This window comes from Trachemys scripta, chromosome 3 (genome assembly GCF_013100865.1).
Source record: "Trachemys scripta elegans isolate TJP31775 chromosome 3, CAS_Tse_1.0, whole genome shotgun sequence".
Taxonomy (NCBI): Eukaryota; Metazoa; Chordata; order Testudines; family Emydidae; genus Trachemys; species Trachemys scripta.
In genome coordinates this window covers 81,709,381-81,727,519 of record NC_048300.1, presented here as the reverse complement: position 1 = coordinate 81,727,519, position 18,139 = coordinate 81,709,381, and the positions used below count along the sequence as shown (strand labels likewise).

At 38.1% G+C, this 18,139-nt stretch overlaps 1 protein-coding gene across 2 annotated transcripts in view; it reads left to right on the top strand.

The window, feature by feature from the left end:
• Window positions 1-15,817, top strand: part of CEP43 (centrosomal protein 43) — a 55,720-nt gene extending 39,903 nt beyond the window's left edge. Inside the window, exons 8-13 of one of the 2 annotated variants that reach the window (XM_034765232.1) lie at window positions 2,653-2,873; window positions 6,860-6,972; window positions 7,253-7,321; window positions 12,044-12,083; window positions 12,682-12,775; window positions 13,809-15,817. In XM_034765232.1, the coding sequence (XP_034621123.1) occupies window positions 2,653-2,873; window positions 6,860-6,972; window positions 7,253-7,321; window positions 12,044-12,083; window positions 12,682-12,775; window positions 13,809-13,889 (618 nt within the window). In that variant the 3' untranslated portion in view covers window positions 13,890-15,817. The remainder of the gene's footprint in view (window positions 1-2,652; window positions 2,874-6,859; window positions 6,973-7,252; window positions 7,322-12,043; window positions 12,084-12,681; window positions 12,776-13,808) is intronic. The other variant, XM_034765233.1, reaches the window with a different exon arrangement.
• The last annotated feature ends 2,322 nt before the right edge of the window (window positions 15,818-18,139 follow it).

Here is an 18,139-nt window from a genome sequence, read left to right as displayed (position 1 = left end):
TGGTAAGACAACTCCCACCTGTTTATGCTCTCTGTATGTGTGTATATATATCTCCTCAATATATGTTCCATTCTATATGCATCCGAAGAAGTGGGCTGTAGTCCACGAAAGCTTATGCTCTAATAAATTTGTTAGTCTCTAAGGTGCCACAAGTACTCCTGTTCTTCTTTTTGTCTAAAAATAGCACTTTCTTACTCAATGGATTTGTTGCTTGTATGCATTCAGAGTCATATCTGCTGAATATTAACTAGTAAGTTTTGATTGTATTTTATTCCTGTTCAACTTGTAAGAGCCAATGCAACTAAGACTGAATAAACAGTATTCCATCCTTTCTTGTGCATCATCAAGCTAATTGTTTAAGTTCCAATCATCTAAATTTTTCAAAACCCCTTTGATGCCAGTGGGTTTGTACAGTTGTCATTAAATGCACAGTTTGGCTTTACTACTTGTGACCTTGCATAAGAAGGAGGGAACCATAGCTTAATTCTCAGTTTATATTAACTTTGTGCCATAATTATTAGAATAAACAGCATTTTACTTGGAAAAATGAACACATATGATCATGGAAGTCATTAGGAAACATAGAGTGCCATGTTAGCATAGTGACTTTACATAGTTCTGCACACGAATACTTTGCACTGATATTTTGTTTGCAGTGGTGTTGTAGCTGTGCGGGTCCCAGAATATATGAGACACAAGGTGGGTGCGGTAATATCTTTTGTTGGACCAATTTCTGTTGGTGAAAGGGACAAGCTTTCAAGCTCCACAGAGCTCTTCTTCAGGTCTGTGGAGCTCAAAAGCTTCTCTTTCACCAATCGAAATTGGTATAATAAAAGATATTACCTTATGCACCTTGTCTCTCTTACAATTATATAGTATCTTCATAAACATTTATTTTGCAACACCCCTATGGTAGGTAAATATTGATAACCTCTTTTTTTATACTGTTGATTGTCAAATAGAGAGATAAAGGTTAAGTACCTTGATTACGGTGGTGCAAGTTAGTCTTGGAACCAAGTTTAGAACACAAGTCATTAGCTTTGTCCCATAAATAATCCAGCTGTAGAGCCTCCATACTTAATCTCTCTATCTCTGTATTCTGACACCATCTGTTAACTATGTTCGCAAGGTTAAAAAAAATCAAGTACTCAAATATTAGGAAAAACCAGAATTAAGGTTGCTCAGGCAGAAGTGGAAGACTGAAATATGCCTATAGTAACTAAATTGCCTACACAAAAAGTAAATTTTACTAATGTATAGTACATTTTTTCTGCATTACCGTATTTTTGGTTCATTTGACTTTGCTTCTAGATATAACCTATATTATAAAGTCCTACAGAGGGAATGGGATAGAAATTTTTTTTTTTAAAAAGAGCTCTTTAGATGGCTTTGAAATAAGATTTTTTTTCTTAGTTGTATGGGTACAAAAATAGAAAAATCCCACTTCTCCCACCAGTTGTCATGGAGTGTGCAGGGGGCTCAGGGCCCTGCACCCCCGGCTTCCTGCGATTCACCATGACTCTCAGCCAGCCAGTAAAGCAGAAGGTTTATTTAGACGACAGGAACGCAGTCCAAGACTGGTCTTGCAGGCACAGACAACAGGTTCCCCCCCAGTTAGGTCCATCTTGGGGTCCCAGGGCCCCAAAGTCCCTTGGGAGGTCAGAGCCCTGTCTGCCTCCCAGTCATTCCACCAGCCAGCTCCTGAAACTCTCCCTTCAGCGACCCCTTCCACAGCCTTTGTTCAGTTTCCCGGGCAGAGGTGTCACCTGGCCTCTAACCCCTTCCTGGGTTCTCATGTTATATGCTCAGGTATCTTTCCTCAAGGCCAGTCTCCCATCCCCCAATGCAGACCATCCTAGCCAACCGCCCCTGCCTTCTCAGCCAACACTCCCCACTCAGCATTCAAAGACCACATTAAGAACAGTCCCAGTTTGTCACGTCTCTCCCCCCTTCGAGACCAAACTGAGCGGGGTCACTTTAGCCAGTGACCTGGGGAAGTTTGAACCTACCCCCGTTCCCGTGGATGCCCCAGCATCCCTCCCATTCCTTGGTGAGAATTACACCAGGCCCTTCCAGTTTCACGCCCCCCCCCCCTTAGGTCGGGTGTGCTCAATGGCACTCGTGGTTCGCATGTGGGAAGGTTTATGTGGCCTGTGCCCTTTTCCCACCCTAATAACCCTGGGGTTCCAACTGGGCTGGGGTCATCTCCCAGCGTTCCAGTCTGGAAGTCTGTGATTCGGGCTCTCTTGGTTTAGAGCCCCCCTTTTAACCTTGGCCACCCTATGGAAAGGCTCCTCTATGCTGGGCAAGGATCCTAAAGCCGTTTTCCCCTTGTCCCGGGCCTTCCTCCCCCTCTGACAGGGGTCACAGGATCGGCAGTACTGTCGGACAGTAACAAAGACCCCAGGCCAGTAAAAGCTCCATAGCAGCCTCTGCTGGGTATGCCAGGTTCCCTGGTGCCCTGGAATGTCATGTAAATAATCTAATTTGAAAAATTGATTACGTGGATGACTTGCATAGTGTATGTTCCCTGACGGTCCTTTATTAACAGTTGGACTACAGTTCAGTCATGAGAAACTATTTCCATGACTTCACTCAAGGAAAGGCATTTTCCCTCCTGTAAATTTGATTATTTATTTATTTGTTTTTAAGGTTGCTGAAACCAGTCAAAGTGATACAAGTATTTCATCAGGAGAAACAAAGAGCAAAAGCAGCATTCACTTTCTTCCCAATGAGACAAAGCTAGTTTCTCAACCACACAACAAAGACTTAAATACCAAAGAAAAAAGTGATCCAGCTGTAGATGAGGATGACCTAGAGGGAGATTCTTTTTTTGATGATCCCATACCCAAACCAGAGAGAAACTATGGCTGGTAAGTAAACTGTGCTCCCTAGTTAACACATTTATTTTATGCTTAGTAGGTTTGGGTTAGAGGTGTCATTTGCACATAGCCTGTAGTAAAAGGTGGTGTGTGGGTGCACTGTAAAACATCCTGCTTGCACTGGTGAGTAATTTTCACCCTTTTGGGGATGTTGCATAGTTCCTTCTGATACCAAGCCAACTGATATGGCTGGTGGGGTTGGAGAAGGGCAGGTGGAGCCTTGGCTCTGCTAAAACCTGCTCTTTCCAACCCATTTGATGCCAGGAATTAGTATCTGAGGTACAAACCCTATGCTCCTTGAGCCCTGGAGATGCAGCTGTGGCCAACCTTAAAGTAGCTGCACAAGTGGGAGGGGAGAATCTTTATTTCTCTGCCTAACTTCGGAAGAGTGGCAGAATCTAACCCATAGTATTGGAGTAGTTAAGAAAATATTGTTAGTACACACACTCACTCACTCTTCATACAATACAAGTATTAGGAAAGACACTTTTGCTCATGGAAAAAGTTCCCTTATATAAATCAGCGTTCACATTTATTACCCAGTGTGTCCAAGCAGACTTGTTTTCAGTAGAGTAATTGTTCTTCTGGAACATGTCAGCTTTGCAGGCCCAAAGATTTTAGGGCACTTTGTGGTTTTGTAGTGTCTGATGATGAGTGAAATGATATTTTGAAGTGCAAGTCTGACTGAAAGGTGCAAAGGTGTCAAAGCCCACATTATCATTTCCTTGATCGTGCTGCAGCTCTGAGCAGAGCCATTTCCACTGTGCTGTGTTAGAGCAACTTTAAAGTTGTACTAACTTTGGGTGGGCCAAAAATGCACCTGAGGATTGATGTAGCAGGAGGTTGCCCCATCCATGCCCACTCTTTCCCTTTTACATTGGCAACAGACAGCAAGGTGGTCTAATCCAGTGGCTCTCTACCTTTCTAGATTACTGTACCTCTTTCAGGAGTTTGATTTGTCTTGCGTACCCCCCCAAGTTTCACCTCACTTAAAAACTGCTTGCTTACAAATCAGATATAAAAATACAAAAGTGTCATCACTGTTATTACTGAAAAATTGCTTATTTTCTCATTTTTACCCACATAATAAAATTTAATCAATTGGAATATAAATATTGTACTTACATTTCAGTGTATATGGAGTAGTATAAACATGTTATTTTAAGAAATTTTAGTTTGTCCTGACTTCACTAGTCCTTTTTTATGTAGCCTGTTATAAAACTAGGCAAATGTCTAGGTGATTTGATGTACTCCTTGAAAGACCTCTGCGTACCCCCAGGGGTACACATACCCCTAGTTGAGAACCACCGGTCTAAGCCCTCTTATGTTGGCCCTGAAGTATCAGATGCTCACTCTTATGCTAGGAGGATCCTGGTGTGGCACAAAGTAATCACACAGATCATTCTCCCCTCTATTTCTAATAAACTGGCAAACTTCTTTCTCCTTTCAGAAAGGGATTATTTATGACTGTTGTCTAGTGGGAAATAAAAATTACAAGATATGCTCCTATAATATATTTAAAGAGCAGCTGACTTCTCATGAAAAATATTGAACAAATGCATTAGAAAGAACTCTATTGTTTTTTGATTATTTTTTCATTTTTATCAGTAGCCATATCAGGATTAAAATAGCATCTTTGATTTGCTCCTGCTTATTTAGGAGCTTAAGTACTAATTGATTGTAACATCATGTTAATTTCTACAGCCAACTGATTGTGAGGTCATAAACTGGGATAAAACAATAGGTGGGAATACCAGTGTCCGAGAGATGTAATAATTATGCATGATCTTTAAACTGGCAGCTTTAAAATATTAAAATGAAACTTTAAAAGGAATTTGTTCCTCCAATCATTGAATCTGAGATGATGATAGTGTCTTTCAAAGCAGGTAGATTCCCAGGATTGTTGCAATTTCCTACATTTTTATCTTGCCGGATTACCTTGGCTTTTAACTGACATCATGGTTCATAAATAAGGCTAAGTTTTTGTCAATGATATTTTTAGTAAAAGTCATGGACAGGTCATGGGCAATAATGAAAAATTCACGGAAGTCCGTGACCTGTCCTTGACTGTTACTAAAAATACCCATGACAAAATGGGTAGCCTAGGCAGCTGCGGGGGGTGGGAGAGGCTGGAAGCTCCAGAGTCCCCCTCTGCTGGTGTCTCCAAGCTCTGGGGATCCCCCCCTGCCACCTGGCACGGGCAAGAGCTCTGAGGATCCGCTTGGAGCTGCCGGGGATCCCCCCTGCCACCTGCTGCGCCTAAAGTCACAGAAGTCTTTGGAAGTCATGGATTCTGTGACCAAATTGCAGCCTTATTCATAAGTTAGAATAACATGCCCAGTGCATCTGTGTTTAATTACTGTCCTTGAAAACTAAATATAACAATCATGAGTGCAAATTCTACAGTTAATAGACCCGTGTTTGTAATCTAATAATTCAAAACAAAAGACAAAACGATAGAAGAACTTAATAGGTTTGTGCAATACAATAAACCTATATTTATAAATGTAAGGAAATGCAATAAAAACAATTGTTCAGGAATTTTACTACTACAGTATTACATGAGTACTCAAGTGGTCATCAGTTGTTAAAAGCATCAAAGGCCAATGACTTGAATGGTAATATTTATTTATAATTGCTACCTGAAAATGCTTGAAAGATAAGAGTTCAAGAAAAGAAGCCTTTGTTATGCAGCAAAACTAAATTGCCTTGTATGGAACAAATCTCCATGGCAGAAAAGAAACAAGATTTGTCAAATTACATGGATTATGCTAATGATCTCTTTCCATATCAATATTACATTTTTAGACTTGTGTATCTTAATTTGATTTATGTAGCATGCAGATATTGATAGCAATTCCATAGTAAGGCATCTATGTGCATGCAAATTGTGGTAAATGAATTAGCAAAATGCTAATTAGCAAGGCTCTACAGATCAGTATATTAGGACTTATTTTATGTGTAGTAAAATAATAGTTTGTAATCTTCTGCCACAGTGTATCATATTTCATGTGAATGTACATGTAACATGGAGTTGTCATAAATTTATATAACTTGTTTAAATGTACATTAAACTCACCAAAACCATAGAAAGTTAATGCAAAATCAGATTCTGCTCAGACATCATCTCATTATTTTTTTTTATTATTATTATTATATGAGGGTTGGAAGGGACGTCAGGAGGTCATCTAGTCCAACCCCTTGCTTAAAGCAGGACCACTCCTCAGACAGATTTTTACCCCAGTTCCTTAAATGGCCCCCTCAAGGATTGAACTCACAATGCTGGGTTTAGCAGGCCAATGCTCAAACCACTGAGCTATCCCTCCCCCCCCTGTAAAATACATTACATGAAACCAGTCACAACTTGGTCACGGAAAATATTTTCTGGGAATGGTGAAGATTAAACTTAGACTTTCAGTGTGCTTGTTTGCATCTTTTATTTGTAAATAATGTGTTAATCTATATTCCATTCCTAAATGTAATGGCAGCTAAACCAGTTTATCATGTGGCGATGAAAGAAATCCATTTTGCTGCAGTCTCAAGGGGCATGCTTTCTATAACATGACTGTCCCTAGTTTTGTTGAACAAAACTGATCATAATTCAAAAGCAGAAACTGTTTGATATATTTATTTATGCCTCAATCTTTTCCTCTTGGCTACGTGGTATTTGTGGGGATAACTAAAGGCCCCCTGATAAAAATAGTGATACTGAAGAAGATGCAGGAGGTCTGTTTGTGACAGAAGGCAGGCAGAAATCCACGATTAGGTGAGAAAATAACTTTCTTATTGCATGTCTTGCTTGACACTTTTACCACCAATTTCCAGTAGAAAGTTTTTGGCCTTTTTTAGATTGTAGAGTAAATAGTTCCTTCACCTGATCTTTTGCGGCATACAGTATTGTTTCTAGGTGCATACATATTTAATGGATGGTAGACGAGAGAGTCACATATCTAGTTACAAATTGTTTCCCTTTTTAGGAAAACAGAGTCCAACAAACAAGGAGGAAGCCTTGCATCTCTTTCTGATGCACCCCCCCTAAGGAGTGGGCTAAGCTCCCTTGCTGGAGCACCTTCACTACAAGAGCCTGACAGTAAGTATAATATTGAAATCCTTTTGTATCTTGAGTAGGGCAGAAGAGAAGGGAGATGGACTTAGTTGATCTCGAGATCCCTTCCAGTCCTACGTTTATATTATTATATGTCTGTAAGTGTTTGCAGGGTTGGTTCTTAAAATTGGAATATAATATTAGCCTATAGGAAAATATACTAGACTTAATTGGTTGATGGATGTATTTAAGTATGCTCTTTTTTTTTTTTTTTCCAAACAATAACCAAACATATTTCTGATTTTAAATATTTTTTTGGTTACAGATGCAAATAGAAACTCTGTTTTGAAAGATCTACGCTTGGTGAATGCAAAATTTGGATCGCTTGAATTAGGCAAGTAGTTGTTGAGCATGAGGGAACTTAAACATCCTAGTTTTGATATGCCTACATTTGAGTTCCATTTCAGCTCCTCAAGGAAACTGAGACACTGAAATATACTGATACTGGGCCAAAACCTGCTGTCTTACTTTGGTAAAAGTTTCATTGGAGTCAGCAGGAGTCTTGCTTGAGTAAGAGAAGCAAGATATTCTTTATACAAAATTCCTAACTGGCAGGAATTATTTGTATGTTTCTACCAGAATTATTTTACACATACAACTGAAATTCAAGTCATCCCATGCGTACATTTTGGTGACAATTTTGTAGTTGGTTTGCTTGTCAATAAGGTATTATTGACTAGAACACCAGAGGGAAACCTACTGTAAGAAAAAAATAAAATGTCTTGTAAAGCAGCTTAAGATCATATGATACTAGCTTTTATGAAGCATTTCCCCATATTGCTATTAGTGTTACATAGTTAGTTACTTTTTCAGGAATTGTAATATATTCCTGGATGTATGCTTGATGACATCAGTGTCCAGTTACCATTGTTCTCAATTCTGTGGCAAAATATATAAGACGAGTAAATTTATCCAGCATGGAAATGCACCTCAGAATTAGTGTTCACTTAAGATCTTTATTTAGAATGGTAGCATAGGTTTTCAAGGCAGATTTTTTTAAAGGCACAAGTGGAAGTTAGGCATGCAACTCTCATTGGCTTTCAGTGGGATTTAGGCACCTCTAATTGCCTTTTGTGTCTTTTGAAATTCTCCCAATTATAGTATCAACATAGAATCATAGAAATGTCCAACCCCCTGAGGTAAACCTAGACTATCCCTGACAGATGTTTGTCCAACCTGTTCTTCAAAACCTTCAATGACACAGATTCCACAGCCTCCCTAGAAGCCTGTTCCTGAGCATACTGTTATGGTTAGAAAGTTTTTCCTAATGTCTAACCTAAACCTCCCTTGCTGTAGAATAAGCCCATTACTTCTTATCTTACCTTCAGTGGACATGGAGAACAATTGATCGCTGTTTGCTTTATAACAGCCCTTAAGTTATTTGAAGACTGTTATCAGCTGTCCCCTCAGTCTTTTTTTTTCTCAAGACTAAATATGCCGAGTTTTTGTAGCCTTTCCTCATAAGTCAAGTTTTCTAAACATTTTATCATTTTATTTGCTCACCTCTAGACTCTCTAATTTTTCCACATCTTTCTTAAAATGTAGCACCCATAATTGGATACAGTACTCCAGCTGAGAGCTCACCAGTGCTCAGTAGAGCAGGACAGTTACTTTCTGTATCTTACATATAACATTCCTGTTAATACACCCAAAAATATTAGCCATTTTTCAACTGCATCCCAATGTTGACTCATACTCAGTTTGTGATCCACTCTACCCCCCCCACCCCGTATCCTTTTCAGCAGTACTACCACCTAAATAGTTATTTCCCATTTTGTAGCTGTGCATTTGATTTTCCTTCCTAAGTGTAGTACTTTACACTTGTCTTTATTGAATTTCTTCTTGTTTAATTCAGACCAGTTCTGTATGTCAAGGTCATTTTGAATTGTAATCCTCCCTGCAAAGTGCTTGCTACCCCTCCCAGCTTGGTGTCTTCTGGAAATGTTATGTGCATGCATTTCACTCTGTTATCCAAGTCATTAATGAAAATGTTGAATAGTACCAACTCCAGAGCTGATCCCTGCAGCCCCACTAGATACACCCTCCCACTTTGACAGCGAACCATTGATAACTACTTTTTGAGTATGGTCTTTCAGCCAGTTGTGCATGCACCTTATAGTAATTTAATCTAGATCACATTTCCCTACTTTGCTTATGACAATGTCAGGTGGGACTTGTCAAAATCAAGATAAATATCTACTGCTTCCCCACTATCAAGTAGGCTGGTAACCTTGTCAAAGAAGGAAATTACATTGGTTTGGCATGATTTGTTCTAACCCTAGATTCTAAGGCCAGAAGGGACCATTGTGATTACCTAATTTGCTCTCCTGTATAACACAAGCCATACAACTTCCCTAAAATATTTCCTACATACTTATAAATGGATAGTTTAATTTGTTTCAGTATCTTTCCAGGTATCGAAGTTAGGCTGACAGGTCTATAATTCCCTGGGTCATCTTTGTTCCCCTTTTTAAAAATAGGTTTTATGTTTGCCCTTTTCCACTCCTCTGGGACCTCACCCATCTTCCATGAGTGCACAAAGATAATTAGCTAGTGGTTCTGAGGTTCCTTCACTTAAAGAACTAAGTATCCTAAAGATGAATTTCATCAGGCCCTGCCAACTTGAATACATTTAACTCATCTAAATCTTCTTTAATCTTTTTATCCTTATTTTGTCATACATGCCTTCCCCTTATTATTAATAGGGCTGTCAAGCGAGTTAAAAAAATTGATTCTGATTAATCATGTGATTAATCATGCTGTTAAACAATAATAGAATACCATTTATTTAAATATTTTTGGGTGTTTTCCACATTTTCAAATATATTGATTTTAATTATGACACAGAATACAAAATGTATAATGCTCACTTTATATTTATTTTTGATTACAAAATACTTTTTTTTTTTTACAGTAAATGTATTTTTCAATTTCCCCATTGCAAGTACTGTAGAGCAGTTTCTTTATCATGAAAGTTGAACTTACAAATGTAAAATTATGTACAAAAAAACCTGCATTCAAAAATAAAACAATGTAAAACTTTAGAGCCTACAAGTCCACTCAGTTCTACTTCTTGTTCAGCCAGTCGTTCAAACAAGTTTGTCTACATTTGCAGATGATGCTGCCTGCTTCTTGTTTACAATGTCACCTGAAAGTGAGAACAGGCATTCACATGGCACTGTCATAGCTGGTGTTGGAAGATATTTATGTGCCCAATGCACTAAAGATTCGTATGTCCCTTCATTCTTCAACCACTGTTCCAGAGGACATGTGTCCATGCTGATGATGGGTTCTGCTTGATAGCGATTCAAAACAGTGGGGACCAATACATGTCCATTTTCACCATTTGAGTCAGATGCCACCAACAGAAGACTGATTTTTCTTTTTTGGTGGTTCGGGTTCTGTAGTTTCCACATCGGAGTGTTGCTCTCTTAAGACTTCTGAAAGCATGCTCCACACCTCGTCCCTCTCCGATTTTGGAAGGCACTTCAGCTTCTTAAACTGTGGATCGAGTGCTGAATCTGTCCTTAGAAATCTCACATTCATACCTTATTTGCGTTTTGTCGAATCTGCAGTGAAAGTATTCTTAAAATGAACAACATGTGCTGGGTCATTATCCAAGACTGCTATAACATAAAATATATGGCAGAATGCGGGTAAAACAAAATAGGAGATATACAATTCTCACCCAAGGAGTTCAGTCATAAATTTAATTAACACATTACTTTTTTAACGAGCATCATCAGCATCGAAGCATGTCCTCTGGAATGGTGGCCGAAACATGAAGGGGCATATGAATGTTTAGCATTTCTGGCACGTAGATACCAATGCCGGCTACAAAAGTGCCATGTGACCATCTGTTCTCACGTTCAGGTGACGTAAATAAGCAGGCAGCATTATCTCCCGTAAATGCAAACAAACTTGTTCGTCTTAGCGGTTGGCTGAACTGGAAGTAGGACTGAGTGGACTTGTAGGTTCTAAAGTTTTAAACTGTTTTGTTTTTGAGTGGAGTTATGTTACAAAAAAAAAATTACATTTGTAAGTTGCACTTTCACGATAAAGAGATTGCACTACAGTACTTGTATGAGGTGATTTGAAAAATACTATTTCATTCGTAATCAAAAATAATATAAAGTGAGCACTGTACACTGTGTTCTGTGTTGTAATTGAAATCAATATATTTGAAAATGTAGAAAAACATCCAAAAAAATTTAATACATTTCAATTGGGATTCTATTGTTTAACAGTGCAATTAAAACTACGATTATTCGCGATTAATTTTTTTTAGTTAATCGCATGAGTTAACTGCGATTTATCAACAGCCCTAGTTATTAATATTAATTGTGTTGAGTATCTTGTCACCATTAACCTTTTTTGGTGAAAACTGAAGCAGAATGTGCATTGAATACCTCCAGCCTTCTTGATGTCAGCAGTTATTAGTTCTCCTTCCCTACTAGACAGAGGACTTTTTTTTTCTCTTGTTCCTAATGTATTATTAAAGAATTTCTTATTGCTTTTGATGTCCCCTGCAAATTGCAACTCATTTTGTGCCTTAGCCTTTCTGATTTTTGTCCCTTCATGCTTGTGCTATTCTTTTATACTCCTCTATAGCAATTTGTCCACTTTTTCCAGGATTCCTTTTTGATTTTCAAGTAATTAAAGAGCCCTGATGGAACCATATTGGTGTCTTACTATTCTTCCTATTTTTCCTTTGCATCATGATGATGATGATATACTAATTTCTGAAGTATCAAGTTATACAACAAAATAGAACTACTAATTGGCTACAGAGCTGAAAGCCATGTCCAATTAATTGAAATGCTGCGCTTGATTTAGGGTTTGTCTAAATTAGGAAAAGAGATTAGGTTGCAATTAGCTAACATCAGACTTGATTTCTCTTTCTAATCTATACACATTTTGAGAGGATCTACTCTTCCTGCTCCCTATAGCTGGATTTACATACTCTGTTCTGACACAGAAATATAATTTTGATCTCTTTGTATTTCCTACAGAGGGATTCTGTTTTGTTCAGTAAAATACTTTTTTCATTACTTAGGAACTGGAGATGAAGAGGAGTATGTTGATGATTTCAACAGGTAAGAGAAAAATACTTATATTGCTACAGTGTGATATTTAATGGATAGTAAACATCATTCAGTTTTCTAGTTACATTGAACCAGAAGTAGATTCAGTCTTATCATGATCAGTTTGACAATGCTGCCATCTGTCTGCTATACATCTGTGAATATAAATCTTCTTTATACTTTCTGTAGGCAGGAGTGTCCTCTAGATGCTGACAAGCTTTTGGGGGGTTTTATCAAAGAAAAATATGCTCTTCTCAACAATGCAGTTTTATCATTTACTTTTTTTATACATTTTAATTAGTATTTTTAGCTAACTGTCTGTATACGAGTCCAAATTGAATCTTGCATCTAGAAAACTCAGCAGCATGAAGGGAAGACAATTGAGCAATATAATTTAAGGTCCTGAGCCTACAATTTACATGGCACAGCTTAATTTAGTTACAGTGTGTTCTCAAATATTTTTATCATTTAAATTTCCTTTCTGTAAAAATTGGGCTATCTAACCTAAAGATTCTTCCCTATAGAGGTGTGTGAGTGTGGTGGGAATTCTTGTACAGCAGAAAAAGAAAATCTAATTATTTTCACCTTTATTCTTTTTTTCTGTCATTAGTACCAGTCATCGCTCAGAAAAAAGTGACATCAGTATTGGTGAAGAAATAGAAGAAATTTCTGTGGAAATAGAAGACTTGAATGCCAGTGATAAAGTATGACTTTTATTGTGTGGATGTGCTTTTAATCTTTTATTAGATATTGTGGTTAGATGTTTGGCTGTCCTTTCTGGACAACTGTCATCACGTAATAAACACTTTGGGCACAGGTGGAAATAGTCATGACATTCTTTAAAACTGCCTTCTATTTATAACCATTCACTTATTGTTAGGGTTAGATTCTATACTGACTTTTTTTTTATTATTTATTTATTTGTCAAGTCATTTGGTCTAACTGTGCAGTAACTAACAGTTGAGAGAGTTTCTTGTAATCTTTTTGCATATGCTAGAGTTTTTATTAACTGCCTCAGTTGTGCTCATATTTTCATTATTCAGCACTGGCTATCAAATTTCCATACCTCTGTCTGCATTGTTAGAGTATATGCCCTTTCTAAATCGGAACGCTTTAAAGTATTTTTGCTGGGATTCTGTTGAACTCTGAGATATTAGAATTAATAGGTACTGCTACCAGCTGAATTGTTCTTTGGTGACAGCATGCTAACAGCCTATTGCCTACATCACCTTCCAAAAATTTTCAGTGCATTTTTAAAATTGTAAACAGGGCAAATGACTCCAAATCTACTTGATTTAAAAAAATTTTTTTTCTCATTTGAACCAATTGTTCTTTATTTGGTTGGAAAAATAAAGTAGTGGCATTAGGAGCCCAGTTCTATAAGGTACTTCTCATTAACTTAAAAGGCAGTTGAATGCACACAGTATCTCATATGTTGGAATTGATACAGAATCATAGAATATCAGGGTTGGAAGGGACCTCAGGAGTTCATATAGTCCAACCTGCTGCTCAAAGCAGGACCAATCCCCAGACAGATTTTTGCCCCAGATCTCTAAATGGCCCCTCAAGGAGGGAACTCACAACCCTGGGTTTAGCAGGCCAATGCTCAAACCACTGAGCTATCCCTCAGGATGGGGCCATAAGCTAGCAAGATGCTTTTTGCAGGACTGTATAGTTTAATAGATTTTGAAATGTAAATAAATATATATATCTTATCCGGTTGATTTTGTTTTCTAGCTTGAAGACCTCACACAAGATCTTACCATTTCTCAGTTAAGTGATGTTGATGTTGCAGATTATCTAGAGGATGTGGCATAGAATTGGACAGTAGAGATGTTTCAAGTGCTGAATTGAGGACTCTTGTGGACTGCTATTTTCAGACAATCATTCTTTGCTGGAATGTCTGTTCCCTATTTGTGCCTTGTGTTTCAGAAAGACTGGAGGTGTAGAGAGCTCTTATAAAATCATAGCAAGAACTGAATGAAATAGTTCATTCCAGCTTGAGTCTAATATTGGAATTGTTGTTCTTCGTCTGGTTCAGCAAAACCTTTCACACAAGGAGTTGAATTTTTCCAGCTGGATGTCCATTGCTGGCGATGGATACACAAAACCATCGGTCTATAGGAGAACATAACTGAAGAAATCAGCAAAGCTGCAGAACTTCTACACAGATGTATGGCTTTATAATGAATTTACACTGTTATCGTAACAGTCTGATTTTTAGCTAAGATAAGCAAGAAAACTTAAGAGTTACTGCTTCAACTTACTAAAAACTTCAGCAGTCTATATGAAATTTACATAATATCTAATAAATCTGCCTCAGTTCCTAGTCACTCCATGCCTACTTTAAGGGGTCAAGATTTTTCAGAAGGGACTAGTGATTTTTGGGAGCCCAACTTTGGAGGTCTGTCAGGGGCCTGGTTTTTAGCATTTTCTGAAAATCAGGCCCCTTTAAGGTGTCTCCAGTTGAACAGCCCAAACTGAGGCACCTAAAATCAGTAGGCACTTTTGAAAATCTTGGCTGAAGTATCTGTCAACTCTGAACTTTCTTGTTTTAATGTATTTGTCAGACCATTAACGTTACTCTGAACTACTTTTTTTGTGATATAATTTCATTAATGTTAACAGCTGTTAAAATCCCAATAAAAATGTGAGATTCCCTTATGATCCACAGATCATAATACAGAACAGCAAAATTTCTGAGAAGAGCTGTTTAATGGTTTGTGGAGTTCATGTTACTGGGCGGGATCTTAATTTGTATTGACTCACTTTCATTGTTTAAAATCCATATTTGTTTTAAAAAAGAGCACCAAAAAAGTATGAAACAATTAAACTTCTCTGTGTATCAGAATCTAATGACTAATGAATGGATTTAAACCCAAATATTTAAAAATAATACTGGGCCTAAGATGTTGAACACACTAAGTTATAGCCAGGAGCACATTTTTGTATTTCCATTATCAACTCTTGAAAAACAGAGTCAGTAATGGAAACACTGACAGTTTCTTAACCATACTGTCATGCATAGCGCTGCTGTAGTATATAGGTCATGGACATTTGTAATACTGAAACAAGCCTTCAAAATGTGTATTTTTTTGAGCATTGTTAAAAAAAATACATGGGAAAAGATGCATGTCAGTGAATATAAAGATAATCACCTTTTTGTAGGCTTTGTAATTTTATTTCTGGTAAACTAGTAGCCATTTCAATAACAGTAGCATGTGAGACCATCTCCACTGGTACAGCTTATAGAGCTGCTTTACTTTGATTTGAGTCTGACTTAGGCTCTTACACACTGAGCTAGCAGATGTGGGGCTGTATTGGAAGGTTATACTTGGACAGTAGGTAGATTATTTGAGGGCAGAGGGGAAAAGTGACTTTTATTTATGTGCATCCCCCAAATAGCCAGCATAAAGCAACAGAACATGAGCCATGGCGTCAGCGTCTTACCTTGTTCCATAATGTAGCGGTCTTGAGCACAGAAGAGAGATTTTCCCCAGGCTCAGACCATCCCAGAATATACGTGCCACAGTCTTGAAGTAGCAACGACCTTGTAGCATTCACTATTGAGGTTGAGATTCTTTAAGATATGGGAGATCTTGTGCCTAGAATTACTACCTGTAAAGGAGGACATGGGAAAAAATAAAGCAGCAGCACGTCTGAGGGTGTATTCTTCCACTAGAACTTCCACCGGAGGCACTTAGAACATAAGAACGGCCATACTGCATCAGACCAAAGGTCCATCTAGCCCAGCATCCTGTCTTCCAACAGTGGCCAATGCCTGGTGCCCCAGAGGGAATGAACAGAACAGGTAATCATCAAGTGATCCATCCCCTGTCGCCCATCCCCAGCTTCTGGCAAACAGAGGCTAGGGACACAATCTTTGTCCCTCCTGGCGAATAGCTATTAATGGACCTATCCTCTATGAACTTACCTAGTTCTTTTTTGAACCCTGTTATAGTCTTGCCAGAGGCTGTTGTGAAGGCCAAAGAGTTCTACAGGTTGACTCTGCATTGTGTGGAAAAAAATGCTTCCTTTTTTGTTTTAAACCTGCTGCCTATTACAGTAAAAGCTGTATTATCTGGCACTTTACCAACTGGAAAGCTCTAGAAACAGTCATTTCTAATATCTCCCAATACAAATCTTCAATCTAGTAACCGGGACCGATGCTGAAGCTATTCAGGACCTGAGTATTTCTGAGAGCAGTCCGACTACCATCGAGTTAGCCGAGAAGAGCCAAATGCTGTTCTTTCTGTTTGAATCTGCCATTGTGATTGGTTGGTTTATTACTCGGTACATCGTCTGGTTTTTATCGTAAAACATCAACGCAACCCTACCATTATGGCATCCAAAATACCAGCAAAAAACAAAGGAGAGAAGCATAAGAGAATTGTGTTGACATTAAAACAGAAAATATCTATTTGTACATGTCTTGAAAAGGGCGAGAATAGGAATATTTATTCATTTTATTGTATTCTAAATCTTTGAAAATTGTCAATCCATTGGTAAGTATAACTCTTAGTTATCCTGAATTTTAATCAACATGTTTTGTAACAGTTTTTACTGTAATTTTATTTGGTAACCCCTAGTTCTTGTGCTATGAGAGAGAGTAAATAACACTTCCTTATTTACTTTCTCCACACCAATCCTGATTTTATAGGCCTCTATCATATCCCCCCTGAGTCATTTCTTTTCCAAGCTGTTTTATTAATCTCTCCTCATATGACAGCTATTCCATACCCATAATCATTTTTATTGTCCATTTCTGAACCTTTCCAATTCCAATATATCTGTTTTTGAGATGAGGTGACCACATCTCCTTGCAGTATTCAAGATATGGGTGTACCATGGATTTATATAGAGGCAATATATTTCCTGTCTTATTATCTATCCCTTTCTTAATGATTCCCAACATGCTGTTCGCTTTTTTTGACTGCCGCTGCACATTGAGTGGATGTTTTCAGAGAACTATCCACAATGACTCCAAGATCTCATTCTTGAGTTCTAACAGCTAATTTAGACCGCATTATTTTATATGTATTGTTGGGATTATGTTTTCCACCGTGCATTACTTTGCATTTATTAACATTGAATTTCATCTGCCATTTTGTTGCCCAGTCCCCCAGTTTTGTAAAATCCTTTTGTAGCTCTTCACAATCTGCTTGGCAAACATCCACATCTAACAGTTGGAGAAACTGAGTCATGGAGAGGTTAGGTGACCTGCCTCACAGAGCTAGGAATAGGCATTCTGGGTTTGGTCTCCTGGTTCACCACTCTCACCACTATTCACATTTGTAAAACAGTTTTGTTTTAGTAGCTAACAAGTTACCTGAATGTTTGGTTTCCTGATCCTCCTATAGGCTACACAGGCAACACAGTCACCGAAAAGTCAAGGTGTAAAAGGCAGTGTTGGTCACTGAATGTGAGCAAAGTGCTTTAACCATAGAAAATACGTTACCTATTACCTTGTGCACTCTTCTAATAAATCAGATGTGTGTCAGCGTTTGAGGACTGCTGTATGTAATGAGCCACATAACAAAAATGTTTTAGCTAAGTGTAGCATCATGCACTGTGAGTGACTACCCCCCCACACACACACACAGGCATATAAACTGACCCTCACATAAGACCATTGATAAAGAAACTAACAAAAGATGGGTGAGCTGTGTATAAATTGACCCACATCCTCTGTAAGCTTTCCTCTGCGTAGCACTCTTTTCACATTATTTCTATCTAGGGCTGCCAAAACCTTTTATTCAGCTTCCCAAGTCTGTCTTATTATCTATCCCTTTCTCAATGATTCCCAACGTGCTGTTCGCTTTTTTTGACTGCCGCTGCACATTGAGTGGATGTTTTCAGAGAACTATCCACAATGACTCCAAGATCTCCTTCTTGAGTGGTAACAGCTACTTTAGACCCCATCATTTTATATGTATAGTTGAGATTATGTTTTCCAATGTGCGTTACTTTGCATTTATCAACATTGAATTTCATCTGCCATTTTGTTGCCAAATCACCCTGTTTTGTGAAATCCCTTGTAACACTTAGATTATTCAAGATTGCAGGCT